Here is a 16,692-nt window from a genome sequence, read left to right as displayed (position 1 = left end):
CACACAGGCTAATTAGTGGGGTGCCCAGCCGCCCCCCCCCCTTTTGTTGGAAACATTAGGTTGATTATTTAGGCAATCACTAAAGCATGACTGGATCCGCCCCCAAAATAAAAGAATACAGAATATTGAGTGTTATAATTAATATAAGAAAACAAAATAATAGGCAAAAATATAAATACAGAATAATTGGCCAAAAAATATAAAAAATAGTGAAAAAAGGGCAAAAAATTTAAAGAAAAGAGAAAAAAAGACCTATAAAATTTTAAGAATACAAAAATAAAGGTCCCCATCCAGATCCTCCTATGAGGGTCAAACAGTCTAATATAAACGTGTGTCAATACATAAATGAACATTATCAACCAAGCTAATGAGGTTTATTAAGTTGAATCTATTAGCTTCGTTTGAATAGAAGGCATCACATGGTTCCCAATTATGCCTATTTTTTTGTAACAAATGGTGACAATGAATCGTAAAAACAGAACAAAGGAACCAATCTTTGGAGAAATGTATTGCAAATTGATTGGAAGCGACTACTTCCATAGTGTTACAGAGCCTGGTAGTAATGGTATTCAAATTCTGCATCAATCTTTATAAAAAATATGTGGCATCAATAGATATTTAATCATCAGTTTATTGAATCCTGTATCGGCAAAATATAGTTAGTGAAGTAAGGAACATGTACCATGTATTGTAAATCGAAAATTTCATTAGGAATACTGTTGATTCATTTATTTCCGTTAGAACCAAATTTTGTGGATTCAGGAAAAAGAGAACTTTTCGTGGTTTATACTTCTTTGTGGTTTCCCCAAATTCTGCATGCAATCCTTTATAAAATTGCGTTTCTTTGAACATTGAAAGTCGTGGTTCACCTATATAATCAAAATTCATGAAAATTTGTACACCATCAACAAAATTGAAAACACAGTAGTTTTAATGACAGGAGTCCCGGGCCTTACAAATTTTACCCCACAAAAAAAAAAGAATTTAAACATAATAGCTTTGCCTTGGAGGATAATACTTTTCTCTGTGTAACATTTGCTCCATTTATCTCCCAGCAACTTGTATCTTTACTTGGGGGCACAATCATGAGTTAACAATATAGGCATTAACAAGACTTGACATTCAATTATAGCAGTCATTCCTTTCCGTACAACTCAATGATTCCATGTTAAACTCAACTAAGTATGATCAGAATCTAATTTTAAAACAGAAATTCAATTAGTTCAAGTCGTGACATTCGTAAAACGATTCTGACATGTCTGGATAAGATAGACATAATATAACATGTTCTTGGAATCAGAATATGTCCAATAGTTATACTCTCAAAACCAGATATGTAATTGCTGCTGAACTTGTTCAGAGAAATAAACTAAATAAACTATTGCAGTTAATTTACAGATAAATCCATCTTAAACAAAACGCTAGAAAATTTGGTTAAACCCTTTATAGCCAAACAACTTAAAAACAATCAATAACAGTTTAACGAGAGTTTTGAAATTTTATTTGAAATTAAACTTGAAGAATTTAAGATAGGTCATAAAACTGTTCTTTCTATTAGAAATAAATATGGTTATAAGACCCTTGTGAATTCAATGAAAATTAAATGCAAGTTCCAATGAAACCATGGAAACAACAGAGAAGAAAGACGCATCAGAAACTTAAGTTATCTCTTACATTTCTAAGATCTTCAGTTCAAATAAGATTTCCTGCACTATCTTATGACTGGTATCTCAAATGGAAATGGAACATGATATTTATTTACATTAAGTTACAGAGTTTATAGTTTTCTGTGTTTTTTCTTGTTTTGTATCCTCACTTGTAATGTTATTGTCTTCTTTCTCCAATCTACTGTTTCTGTCTGAATAAGTGCATATGTATCATTTTAAAAATTGCCATTTGACATAAATGGGTAAAATGCAATGCATTAATGCTTTAAAGCATATTTAGCATTTTATTGAAAAATCCTATCCAAAAAATGTAAAATATATGCCACATTAGTTGTAGACATTTTTCTGAGTAAACAATTTACTTATTTTGCTGAGTGGAGGTTTGACAAGATGACATTCAAAGGCAATTTTTAAATAGTTCATTCAATCAAGAACTATAACTCCTCATGCAATCATCAATATAAATTTTGACCAACATTTTGTAATCATTTATAACATGTATAAGAATTTCAATTTTCGAAAAGCATTGGTTTGTCATGATTCTGAAGTTATTGCATCCTGTCTTAATACCCTCCATAAAATACACATTGACCAGTAAAAAGTTGCTATAAAAGACATAGGGTGTGGTGTATACATAAAAAACAACAACATAATTTACATTTGTTAAAATATATATTCAGAGAATATACCTTTTTTAATGATTATAAAGAGAAGATGTGGTATGATTGCCAATGAGACAACTGTCCACAAGAGACCAAAATGACACAGACATTAACAACTATAGGTCACCGTACGGCCTTCAACAATGAGCAAATCCCATACCACATAGTCAGCTATAAAAGGCCCCTATAGGACAATGTGAAACAATTCAAACAAGAAAAACTAACAGCCATATATATAAAAAAATGAAAGAAAAACAAATATGTAACACATAAACAAACGACAACCACTGAATTACAGGCTCCTGACTTGGGACAGGCACATACATTAATAATGTGGCGGGGTTAAACATGTTAGCACATTTAGCACTGTTAACTATTAGAAGACGAAGAATCAGAAGAAGCATTATTCAATGAGATTGACTTTTGTGATGCTCGTAAAGCTGAACTTGAAAATTGGAAGAAACATCATGTTTATCAAGAAGTATCAGTCATATGTATCCACTAGATGGGTATATACTATAAAAGAAGCTGATAATGAGATACACAGGAAAGCAAGACTCGTTGCAAAAGGTTTTGAAGAAGATTGTTTGGATGAAATACAGAAGAACTCTCCTATAAGTGACAAACAATCTCTTAGACTCATTCTTTCAATCATAATGCAAAAGAAATGGTCCATCAATTAAATAGACATTAAAACTGCCTTTCTGCAAGGGGAGAAAATGCAAAGAAAAGTTCATCTTCGTCCACCTAAAGAAGCCAATGCTAATGGAAAACTCTGGCTTTTAGAGAAATGTGTGTATGGTCTTGCAGATGCTTCTTTGAAATGGTATGAAAAGGTTAAGAAAACCCTAAATGAATGTGGAGGTACTGAATCTAAAATTGATCCAGTAGTATTTTACTGGCATAATTCAAATGGTCTGGCTGGTGTTCTTGCAGTTCATGTTGATGATTTTTTGTGGGCAGGAACCAATTTGTTTGAAACTGAGATTATATCGAAAATAAGAGAGAAATTCAGTGTCGGAAAAGAAGCTTCAGAATCGTTCAAATATTTAGGACTGGGTCTAAGTCATGCAGATGATAAAATAATATTGAGTCAGACAGATTATGTCGAAGTGTTAAAGACAGTCTCAATTGATAGAAAAAGGCCAAATGATTCTCAGCTTTCATCAGTCGAACAAACTGTTCTTAGATCAAAAGTTGGACAACTGTTGTGGCTTGCAAAACAAACTCGTCCTGATATTGCTTTTGACATTGCTATGATAGCATCAAAGTTAAAAACAAGTACTATTGAAGACTTCAAAAGAGTAAACAAGCTTTTAAGGAAAGTTAGAAATGATCCAGTGTCTCTTCATTTCAAGGAACTTGGAGAACATGTAGAACTTTTGTTATATACTGATGCTTCTTTTGGTAATCTTCCTGATGGGGGAAGTCAAGGAGGGTTTGTTATTATGCTTTTAGGTGAAAATGGAAAAATCAATCCAATTACATGGCAATCAAAGAAAATAAGAAGGGTTGTTCGAAGTACACTAGCTAGTGAAGCTTTAGCTTTAGCCGATGGTATAGATTGTGCTACATCACTAGCTACTCTGTATAATGAACTGGTTTTCAATAAATGTACTACAGAAGGAGGCATTACAGTAAGATGTGTGATTGACAATAAGGACCTTTATGAAGCTGTTCGTTCAAAGAAAAATGTAACTGAAAAGAGATTGCGACTCGAAATTAGTTGCATCAAGGAGATGATCCAAAAAGGAGAGCTAACTGTTCATTGGATTGAAACAAAAAAGCAGATAGCCAATGTGTTGACCAAGCATGGAGCCAGCGCACAGAACCTACTATATTGTTTTGAAACTGGACTTGTTAATACCGTTTTTATGAAGTAGTTTTAAATTGATCATGTGACACTTACAATAGTGATATACATATATTCGATGACACTTACAATAGTGATATACATATATTCGATGACACTTACAATAGTGATATACATATACTCGAGAACAGTAGTTAAAAAAAAAAACAAGAAGTGAGAATTAGTTATAATGTGATAAGCAATATCTACAAAACTTTTATTTTCATTTTATTAACTTTACATCTACTTAAGAAAGAGAAAGGATCAGATTGTTAACTATTTAGTTTAGTAGTTTAGATATCATAGTTTAGTCTATATAGTCTTTAGTTCTATTTGTATGTATCTTTGTATTTACAGTGACTTGGTGGGTTTAGATTAAAGTTGTACAAAGAACACTTCAGTCAATTATAGCCATTTAACAGCACATTTTTCAATGATGAACAAAGGAGGCTCTCCCTTACATACCTGCCAACTTTTTAGAATGCCCATCAGGGTTTTGTGTGCAAGATGGGTGTCATTGTCATAAGGAACCTTCAAGGGGGGCTTCAAATGAATATTCATTTTTTGGCTTCTTTATACTTTAAAAGCATGTAGTCATTAAAAATTAACCATTCTGGAGTTTTCATGGGGGAAATCACCCACAAATAATAACAGTTTGCAGGTATGCCCTTAAGTTTCAGCATTATAAATATAACTTGGCTAGAAATCAACTATTCTAAAATTGCTTTTGAATGCCATTTTGTCAAACCTTCTAGAGCAAAATAAGTAATATGTAAAGACAGACAAAAGGAGAATGTCACCAATCAATGTGACATCTGCTTACTTCAGTAATATAAATTCTGCTAAGAGAATATTGAGAAAGGAAATGGGGAATGTGTCAAAGCGACAACAACCCGACCATAGAGCAGGTCACAACAGCCGAAGGCCACCAATGGGTCTTCAATGTAGTGAGAATTCCTGCACCCGTAGCTGTCCTTCAGCTGGCCCCTAAAAATATGTATACTAGTACAGTGATAATGGACTTCATACTAAACTTCAAATTATACACAAGAAACTAAAATTAAAAATCATACAAGACTAACAAAGGCCAGAGGCTCCTGACTTGGGACAGGCGCAAAATTGCGGTGGGGTTTATTACAGACATAATGAATACAAATTGCGCCACAATGTATGAATTCTTGCACATATCTACTTAGAAAGTATAACAGACATAATGAATACAAATTGTGCCACAAGGTATGAATTCTTGCACTTATCTGCTTAGAGAATATAACAGACATAATGAATACAAATTGCAGCACAATGTATGAATTCTTGCACATGGATTTTGAGTGAATCTTGTAAGGAACAGTGATTACTAAACTGGAAATCAATATTGAAATTTCTTAACTCGACTTGAAATATGGAGATTGCAAGCTGTAAAACTTCTCTGATCAATACACAATTCTCAAGCAATCCCAAAAAACATAACATGATCTATAGTAGCTGTCGGCTAAATACACGTTTACGCTGACCCAATCGATAGTTACAAGGGGGAGTAATCTAATTATCTCTAAGAACTAATCATTGTTCATATGACTTTCGCATCACACCAAAATCAATCGTCTTATTTTATGAGTTTTGATTAAAAGTTGTGATTTATGTTTTCCTCCCTTATTAGACATTGATAGACATGAGGTTATTGACCTTCAGATTCTACCTACTGTGCACAAAGTAATAAAACTACAAAATAATATAAAGGAATATATCAAAAACTGACAACTAAATCCAAACACATTTATAATGCACTGCTTTTTAAACATCAATTTAAAGATTTAAAACCTCCCTCTTGGATTGCAATCTCTCATCCTTCCAAGTAAAACGATGCTAATAATATCAAAAGAAGACTTATTTTGTTGAATAGACTGGATTTTATTTTTTTATTTTGTTATACTGGTTATTTCAAGCATTTCTGTCAAGTTTTGTCAAATCAGTTCAATAGTTTGAGAAAAACCTAGCATAATGTAAGATGACATCTACAGCAATTCGAGCAAAATTTCTTCCAAAAAAATCCAAACCAACCTACATTATGATAGATTAAAGGATCTTAGTGAGCGCACTCACATACCCCACATCCCCACATTGTCATTGGAGAAATGAAATAAGTGTAAGAAAAGAAAATTGTATAATAAAAAATAATTGAATCATAATTTCCTATCAATATGCACATCTTCATAGTATGTACTTATAATCTACAAAGTTTCATGAAATTCTGTTGTATGGTTTCAGAGAAGTTGGGATGACGAACTGTTGCAGAAGTACATTGAAGCAAATAAGTTCAAAGGAGCAAAACACCTAGAAAAAAAATTGAATAGTAATTTCCTGTCAATATGCACATCTACATTGCATGTTCTTATTATCAACAAAGTTTCATGAAATTCTGTTGTATCATAGTTTCAGAGAATTTGAGATGATGAACTGTTGCAGAATTTAGTACATTGAAGCAAATAAGTTCAAAGGAGCATAACTCCTAGATAAAAATTTGAATAGTAATTTCCTGTCAATATGCACATCTACTTTGAATGTCCTTATTATCTACAAAGTTTCATGAAATTCTGTTGTATGTGGTTTCAGAGAAGTCGGGATGACGACCTGTTGCAGAAGTACATTGAAGCAAATAAGTTCAAAGGAGCATAACTCCTAGAAAAAAATTTGAATCGTAATTTCCTGTCAATATGCACATCTACATTGTATGTCCTAATTATCTACAAAGTTTCATGAAATTCTGTTGTATGGTTTCAGAGAAGTTGGGATGTTGAACTGTTGCAGAAGTACATTGAAGCAAATAAGTTCAAAGGAGCATAACTCCTAGAAAAAAAATTGAATCGTAATTTCCTGTCAATATGCACATCTACATTGTATGTCCTTATTATCTACAAAGTTTCATGAAATTCTGTTGTATGGTTTCAGAGAAGTTGGGATGTTGAACTGTTGCAGAAGTACATTGAAGCAAATAAGTTCAAAGGAGCATAACTCCTAGAAAAATAATTGAATCATAATTTCCTGTCAATATGCACATCTACATTGTATGTCTTAATTATCTACAAAGTTTCATGAAATTCTGTTGTATGGTTTCAGAGAAGTTGGGATGACAAACTGTTGCAGTAGTACATTAAAGCAAATAAGTTCAAAGGGGCGTAACTCCTGGGAAAAGAAATTGAATCGTAATTTCCTGTTGATATGTACATCTACGTAGTATGTCCTTATTATCTACAAAGTTTCATGAAATTCTGTTGTGTGTTTTTTTAGAGAACTTGCGATGTCAAACTGTTGCAGTAGTACATTAAAGCAAATAAGTTCAAAGGGGCGCAACTCCTAGAAAAAAATTGAATCGTAATTTCCTGTCGATATGCACATCTATATATTATGTCCTTATTATCTAAAAAGGTTTCGTGAAATTCTGTTGTGTGGTTTGAGAGGAGTTGTGATGAAAAACTGTTGCAGTAGTACATTAAAGCAGATAAGTTCAAAGGGGCGTAACTCCTAGAAAAAATATTGAATCATGATTTCCTGTCGATATGCACATCTACATATTATGTCCTTATTATCTGAAAAGGTTTCATGAAATTCGGTTGTGTGGTTTGAGAGGAGTTGCGATGACAAGAAACAGGACTGACAGGTCAAAAACATCATACCCTCCGCAACTTTGTTGCGTGGGGTATAAATATAATGTGGACAAAGAAATGATAAAATAATTATTTCATCTGCCTACAAATGTTTGCATCTGTCCTAAATCAGCAACCTGATGTTCAATGGTTGTCGTTTGTTGATTCGGTTCATAACTGTGTCTTGGTTTTTTATATAGATTGTAGAACGTTGGTTTTGAATGGTTTTACACCAGTCATATTTGGGGCCAGGCCTGGACTTTATAGCTTGCTGTTCCTTGTGAGCCAAGGTGCTGCATTGAAGACCGTACTTTGACCTATAATGGTTTACTTTTACATATTGTGACTTGGATGGAGAGTTGTCTCATTGGCACTCATACCACATCTTCTTATATCTATCTAACATGAAAACTACACAAGTTTCAAAGTCAATAGACCAAGACTAAAGGCCAGGGCAAATGAAATGTGTCAATGCTATACATTAGGTATAGATATTATCATTGACTTATCATAAGTGGATCCTCAAACTTTAACATATAACCAGTGAACAAGTTTTTACTTGTGATCTGAGCATGATTATATTTATTTGAAAGCATTTTAACCAACTGATATGGGGACGAAGTTCCCAATAACAGTAGAAAATTCAATAATAATAAAAAAAAAATTGGGAATATTTTCCCGAAATTTTCATTGTACTAATGAACTCAAAATCGTTCAATTTTTTTTATGTCATGTTTTGCGCAGAAATCTACAATGTTCTTCCTTTTTCTCTGGTCTCGTTTGCATGAAATTTTGAGTAAAATATATATTTATCAGTCTAGTATAAAATAGGAATGGACACAATATCAATTTCATTTTTAATAATTCCTTGATATGAAAAAACGTTACCTAATGATAGCGTTTCTTTGTTTACATTGCATATGACGTCATAAATTAAATAACGTCACAACTAAAATCCCTAACAACAGAACCAAAATAGGAAACGTTACGGTATTTCCGTTTCTTTTTTTTAACAAATATTTAAGTTACAAAAAAATAGTTCATACAGACTTCGTCCCCATTTACAGGTAATTCCTGCCTCATATTATTGATTGATGCTTGCTTATTGGCAGTATTATGACTCAAAATCATGTATTAACCTTTCTATATTTATTAACATTTCAATGTGTGAAATTTTCTCTAAGCAATTATTATAACACATAATAGGGATTGAAAAACTAACATAAATTTGCTTACTCATTGCACTTGCATAATTTTCATGTTTTATTATGTCTATTAAACAATCATATAAATGCAGTGATATGCATTTATAAAAATCAAGAATGTGTCCTTAGAACATGGATGCCCCATTTCTATGTCCAGAGGACTGTAAAATTGAAGTCAAAACTTTAATTTTACATTAAATATAGAAAGAGCATAGCATAGGGAACATGTGTTCTAAGTTTCAATATAGAAAGAGCATAGCATAGGGAACATGTGTTCTAAGTTTCAATATAGAAAGAGCATAGCATAGGGAACATGTGTTCTAAGTTTCAAGTTGATTTGACTTCAACTCACTCAAAAACTACATTGACCAAATACTTTAAAGCTGAAGCGGGACAGACGGTCTGACACAATGAGCATGCACACAAGAAACATAAATAGCGAAAGGCGTAAAATGAAAAGATTTTGCAATTAAACGTTGATTCACTTGACTTGCATCACAAGAAAATCACTCAACAACGAAAATGCATCCACGCACTGAGTACCATTATAGATCTGGTTATGTTGTTGTCTTAAACCAGAGCCTTTCACAAGTCTACATTTCCACTTGACAAACCTAGTGAAAATCTTATGTCTTGAAGGACTTGCAGATCAATTTAAGAAAATAAGATTTGAATGGCAGTCATTTCTGTCCTAAATGTCCAGTACCTGTCCTGACCAATTTATATAGCTATGTCAAGTTCAATTTGCAAAGCACCATATGATGGGTCTCTAAAAACACTGCAAAAGACCTCCTTTGTGCATAAAGGAGCACAAAGGAGCACAAAGGACCACAAAGGAGTTTCATAAGAGCACAAAGGACCTGAAATTCTTTTTAAAACATAAAAATATTATGATTCATTAAGAAAAATGTAAAAAAAACCAAAACAATTTATATAAAAATTTCGATTTTAATAATGTACGATTTGTAGTTTTCACCGGTATCGGTTTGGAACCGACTTTATATCCGGGTTAAGTGATAGTTCATGTATGTGAATTTTTAAATAGTTAAAATGTAACATAACTGATAAAAATGTCAATTATTATTCTTGGTATCTTATTGTTGAAATTTTTCAAGGGTAAAGCGTTACCAAAACTTCAAAAATTATATAGGATAGCAATGTGTTGTTGGTTGTTTTTTTGTCTCATATTTTCTTTATACGTATGATAATATTTTAAGTAAAGTAAGAATACTTGCATTATAACAAAAAAAAGTCAAAACTTTATATTTCCAATTATGATTTATTAAGATTAAATAAACATGATAAATAAATACATATGATTTAACAATAACATTTAAAATTTTGGTTATGTCCTCACTGCAGCTGTTCTCGGCCGGTGATGTTGACCAGGCTTCTTGGAGAGATGTTTAACTTTTGGTATTGCAAAACCATTTGCTATATTGTCACTAAACTTTTTGTCACTAGCAAGCTTTCTGTAAAGCATTTCTTTTTCAATTTGTGAAATATATTGGTTTTTTGAAATTTCCGAAAAGTTCATAATTGCCGTTTCCAACTACACTGCGTCTTAAATCTGTGTGGTGAAGTTGTATAACATTGTATATTTTATCTAAAAGTTCTGGTAATTGATGTGGTTTCCAGTTCAGTTCTACCTTAAACCGGTGGTTCATGGACTCACAGTTATTGTTTGTCCAGAGTGTTAGAATCATATTTGCGAAAGGGTTGATTAACATAATTGAACAAGTGGTTTTTAAGTCTTATCTCATAATAATTGGCAAAACATGGAAAGCTGTTACAAAGTTCATTGGATTTGGTATCGAAATCTATGGTGTCATCAGCTGTTGCTATGCCATTGTCGTTAAAAATGTCGGACATAATCTGCGATCTTTGATTAGATGTTAGAGGCAGCTTGTTTTTTATGTAATCTGTCACTTAATATATAATATATGTAATATATCATTTCGAAAGTTTTAACATTCGCAATATTAAATTTAGACTTTTCAAATAGTTGAAAAGAAACACTTGCAATAGCAAGTAGATATTTTGCATATTAAATATTCAAATAATTATACGAAAGAAAACAATAACGTATAAAAAATCATTTACGCTAAGCAGGAGCTTGTTAATTAAATTTATCATATATTCAGATGATTGATAAAAAATTTAGAAGGAGTTCAGTTTCCTTAAAGCAATGCTGATGAAAATAAAATCATTAATTTAAAATTTATAAATTGCTTTCAAATTAAAAATAATTTTAAACAAACTTGAAACAAGAGGCTGTCACAATGACAGCAAACCGGATTTATTAACATTTATTTGTGTCCTGGCAATATCACAAGAACCATTACTGATGAATGGTGAAAGTGAAAATCGTCAATATCAAATTTGACCTCCATTTTGTCATCAGTATCAACATATTAAAATTTGAAAAGCTTAGATTGAATGGTTCATGAGTAAATGCAACAACGTGAATGGAAACACCATTTTACAATCTTTCAAGAACCATAACTCCTGAACGGTAAAAGTCAAAATCGTCATTATTGAACTTGACCTCTATTTTGTCATCAGTAACAACATATAAAAATTTTAAAAGCTTTGGTTGAATAGTTCATGAGAAAATGCACGGACACGACTGGAAACACCATTTTTCAATCTTTCAAGAACCATAACTTCTAAACGGTAAAAGTCAAAATTGTCATTATTGAACTTGACCTTCTTTATTTTGTCATCAGTAACAACATATTAAAATTAGGCAAGCTTTGGTAGAACAGTTCATGCGTAAATGCACGGACACGACTTGAAACTCCATTTTTCAATCTTTCAAGAACCATAACTCCTGAACGGTAAAAGTCAAAATTGTCATTATTGAACTTGACCTCAATTTTATCATCAGTAACAACATATTAAAATTAGGCAAGCTTTGGTAGAACAGTTCATGCGTAAATGCACGGACACGACTGGCAACTCCATTTTTCAATCTTTCAAGAACCATAACTCCTGAATGGTAAAAGTCAAAATCGCCATTATTGAACTTGACCTTCATTTAGTTGTCAGTAACAACATATTAAAATTTTAAAAGCTTTGGTTGAACGGTTCATGAGTTAATGCACGGACAACATTTGATTGCCGCCCGCCGTACATCCCCAATTCAATAACCGACATTTTTGTCACAAAAATCCGGTTAAAAAATATACCTGTTGAAGTCTAGATAGACTTGACACGTAGTTGTATTGAGAGTGATTCATGTTGAATTTGTATAGCTTTGAATGTTTCAGTGAAGAACTCTCTTATTTTATATTATTTTATTTCTGATAAGATTTTGAGTAAAATGGTTTATATTTCTTATTTTTTTAACTTCAATAGATGATGTCTTTGATCGTTGCTTGTAAGATCTATATTTAGAAACCTTGTATATTTTGCATTCGCTGAAGTCTTTTTTGTGTCTTTTAATAAATTAATACATATAATTGTTTTTTCAACAATGTTATTGTTTTTAAAGACGGTCTTTAATACTGATAATTAACTGTAAAGAATATATAACGCTTTGTTCATCCCAAGCGCAATCAAGTCCTCATTATACCATTAATAACTTATTAATTGTGTGGTACTGAAATCTTTACAAACAGTGTTAGCTTATTTTTTTCTCTCCGGTTTAATGTCCAGTCTTTATTTATATGTTCATGTCTTCTCAATACTTTTCAATATATAGTTATAGGTACTTACTAACATCTTACCGAAAATGGCCGTAATCTTATACAAAACCGTACCAGTTACGGAACACGGTTTCATAAATCTTCAACTTTATATCAATTTAACTCAAGTATTTTAATAAAAATCAATATTTTTTTTCGTGAGAAATGCCTTTCCCCCCATTTAATAAACAATTTCAGGTCCTTTGTGCACTTATCATACTCCTTTGTGCACAAAGGAGGTCCTTTGCAGTGTTTTTAGAGACCGCCATATGATCACACGACTGTTCAGGACACAAACCAGTTTTAATTTAACTGTTGCATTGATAAGACGAAGTACTACAGCTTTAAGATATCTATGACACAGCAGTATGACAACATCAAAGAAACAACTAGACAACAGTGACAAGATGGACAAAGTTGGTGGACTATACAACTATTTTGGAGAATTTCATGTGCCTAAGATCCTAATACTTGACATTTCAAAAATGTTCATAAATTAAGTTCCATTTTTATAAAAACTACTTCAAATGTTCACATTTTAAAAGGAAACTCAAAATTTTCATTTTTATGATGTAGTAATTTTGTCCTTATATTCAAATATTTCACAATTATAAATATATTTGCTGATTTTATGTAGATTTTCATTCAGGAAACATTGGCATAAGCAAAATTAGAAGAAGAAATTTTAGAGAAACTAATTCATGAATCTTTTTGAATTTTCCCATTCTCATTTTGTTAACATTAAATACCCTTTTATAATGTACTGTTTGTGATGAATAGAAGTTCAATTATATTTCCTAATATTTTTACAAGAAATCTTTTAATTATGAATATGGAGCTGATTTTTTTTTTTACATGAAAGACTATCAAGAGGAGACAGTGTAAAAGGGGAAAGGGTTCAACACATAATTACTCATAGAAAGGATAAACAAATACACAAGTTTACTCATAGAAAGGGTTAACAAACACACATGTTTACTCACTAGTTGTTGTTGAGTAATCTGCATGCAAAATAGTTGAATGATTTAAAACTGAAAGCTGGCAAAGAAGGATAACTTCATCTCAAATCTTGACAAATACAATATTATCTCACATGAAAAGAATCACAATATTTCTCCATTCTTACATTTTTTATCTGTCTTTCATATTTTCATTTCAGTATTTTAAAGTAAGAAAATGTCACATGCATGACAAAAATATTTCTACATCATGGATTTCAGGGTGCATTATATACACCAAATTCAACACATATCATTTAGATCATATTTGTTAAATGATATAAACAACTTTATCGCTATTTTGTGCATTTTCCCTTTGATCTTTTTTTTTGTGATAATTTATCATATCATGCTACTCCCTGGAAATGGAAAATTATTGCTAGAAACTAAGGAGGTACGTGGCGTTGCAAATGAAATTGACAACGTCGTCATATGTTAAATATCAATAAACAGATTATGATTGGTCATCTCGACTCGATTGCTTTTCTCGCTTTCGCCGTTCCGGCTCAAGCAAGAAAATCTATCTCGTTGAGATGATCAACAATAATCTATAATTACCTTATATCAGGTATAAACATTCATGGTTGTTGAGAGTTCCATTTTAAATTTAATTTAATTAATACTTAAAGTTAGAAATTATGAGAATTCTGCCTATATATGAACCATCTTTTTTTTTTAGGTAACGATGAAACTATATATATAAGTACTACTTAACCAGTGACAACTCTACAACAGATTTAGTCCACATGTATAGTAGGTAACAACAGCCAATTTTGAAGCTGACCATTATCTGAATTTTTTATTACATGCGAAGGCCAATATTCATTTTACATTTTGTAGTTTATACATTAAAACATAATGAATCATCAGAAGAAAAACAAGATGAATCATAAAATCATTCAAATGTGCACTATATATATATACTGCCTGAAAATCAGACAAAGATGGATAACTCTTACCTGGATTGCTATATGAGGGTGAATTGGAATGTGATTTGTGTTGAAATGTATAATTTGCTGCAAATCCTTGGCGCTGATTTCTACCATCTGACAGAAATTCTATATATAGATATGGTGTCGTAGATTTAACTTCCTCTTGGTTCTTTATACCACATAAATATTTGATTAAAGGCTGAGAACTATTCATACCATCATAAATTGCTATTCTATCTGAACTTTTACTACAACTGCAAATACAAAATATGCAAATTTAAAACAGGATTCTCACTGAAAATGACCAACAGAAACCTCATCACAAACTTTTATATTAATTTGCAAACATGACATCATTTAACAATGTTTGTTTAACAGAAAATTTCAAGCTTGGGAAAAAAACCAACACATTGTAGCTTTAAAGTGGCCTTTTGTAGAATAATTGGGTATGGGTTTTGCTCATTGTTGAAGGCCACATTGGTGAACTTTAATTGATAACTTCTACCAGTACATCATTCCGTCTCCAGTGGAAAGATGTCTTATTGGTATTATTTTCACATACCTCTTATTTCTAAAAGCATGTATATATTAAAAACAAGAGGCTCTCAAGAGCCTGAATCGCTCACCTTAATTCTTTTGGTTAAATCTCTCATCAATGATTATTTTGGCTTTTCAATTTATTTAAATGTTTTTTGGATCGTCCTATTTTCTTCAAAAGCCAAAAAAAATAATCATTTTCTCCTATGTTCTATTTTAGCCATAGGAGCTATGTTTTTTGACATACAAGGAAATAAAATATAAAATTTATACTAGATACTCTGAAACTCATTTAGCCTAACTTTGGCTGAAATTGATACAGCAGTTTCAAAGGAGAAGATTTTTTAAAGTAAGTCAACATGATGAACAAATTGTGAAAAAAGTCTTTAAAGGGCAATAACTCCTTAAGTGGTCAATTGACAATTTTGGTCAATTTGACTTAATTGAAGATCTTACTTTGCTGAACATTATTGCTGTTTACAGTTTTTTTCTATCTATAATTATATTCAAGATAATAAACAAAAACAGCAAAATTTCCTTAAAATTATCAATTCAGGGGCAGCAACCCAACAACAGGTTGTCTGATTCATCTAAAAATTTCAGGGCAGATAGATCTTGACCTGATAAACAATATTACCCACGTCAGATTTGCTCTAAATGCTTTGGTTTTTGAGTTATAAGCCAAAAACTGCATTTGACCCCTATGTTCTATTTTTAGCAATGGCGACCATGTTTGTTGATAGATCATAACTTCGGATACAATTTACAAACTAGATACCCTAAGGAACATTCAGATAAAGTTTGGAAGTATTTGGCCCAGTAGTTTCAGAGGAGAAGATTTTTGTAAAAGATTACTAAGATTTACGAAAAATGGTTAAAAATTGACTATAAAGGGCAATAACTCCTAAAGGGGTCAACTGACCATTTCCGTCATGTTGACTTATTTGTAAATCTTACTTTGCTGAACAATATTGCTGTTTACAGTTTATCTCTATCTATAATAATATTCAAGATAATAACCAAAAACAGCAAAATTTCTTTAAAATTACCAATTCAGGGGCAGTAACCCAACAACAGGTTGTCTGATTCATCTGAAAATTTCAGGGCAGATAGATCTTGACCTGATAAACAATATTATCCCATGTCAGATTTGCTCTAAATGCTTTGGTTTTTTAGTTATAAGCCAAAAACTGCATTTGACCCCTATGTTCTATTTTTAGCAATGGCGACCATGTTTGTTGATAGATCACAACTTCGGATACCATTTACAAACAAGATACCCTAAGGAACATTCAGTTAAAGTTTGGAAGTATTTGGCCCAGTAGTTTCAGAGGAGAAGATTTTTGTAAAAGATTACTAAGATTTACGAAAAATGGTTAAAAATTGACTATAAAGGGCAATAACTCCTAAAGGGGTCAACTGACCATTTCCGTCATGTTGACTTATTTGTAAATCTTACTTTGCTGAACATTATTGCTGTTTACAGTTTATCTCTATCTATAATAA

At 31.7% G+C, this 16,692-nt stretch overlaps 1 protein-coding gene across 11 annotated transcripts in view; it reads right to left on the bottom strand.

Moving 5' to 3' along the window:
* The window catches only part of LOC139490796 (suppressor of lurcher protein 1-like), a 387,332-nt gene that overhangs the window by 48,616 nt on the left and 322,024 nt on the right, over positions 1 to 16,692 (bottom strand). For 8 of the 11 annotated variants that reach the window (XM_071277831.1, XM_071277832.1, XM_071277830.1 and 5 more), the window contains 2 exons: positions 14,677 to 14,903; positions 13,703 to 13,720 (listed from right to left, as the gene is read on the bottom strand). In XM_071277831.1, coding sequence (XP_071133932.1) covers positions 13,703 to 13,720; positions 14,677 to 14,903 — 245 coding nt within the window. The remainder of the gene's footprint in view (positions 1 to 13,702; positions 13,721 to 14,676; positions 14,904 to 16,692) is intronic. The other 3 variants (XM_071277835.1, XM_071277839.1, XM_071277840.1) reach the window with 1 other exon arrangement.

This window comes from Mytilus edulis, chromosome 10, assembly GCF_963676685.1.
Source record: "Mytilus edulis chromosome 10, xbMytEdul2.2, whole genome shotgun sequence".
Taxonomy (NCBI): domain Eukaryota; kingdom Metazoa; phylum Mollusca; class Bivalvia; order Mytilida; family Mytilidae; genus Mytilus; species Mytilus edulis.
This window is presented reverse-complemented; position numbering and strand designations above follow the sequence as displayed.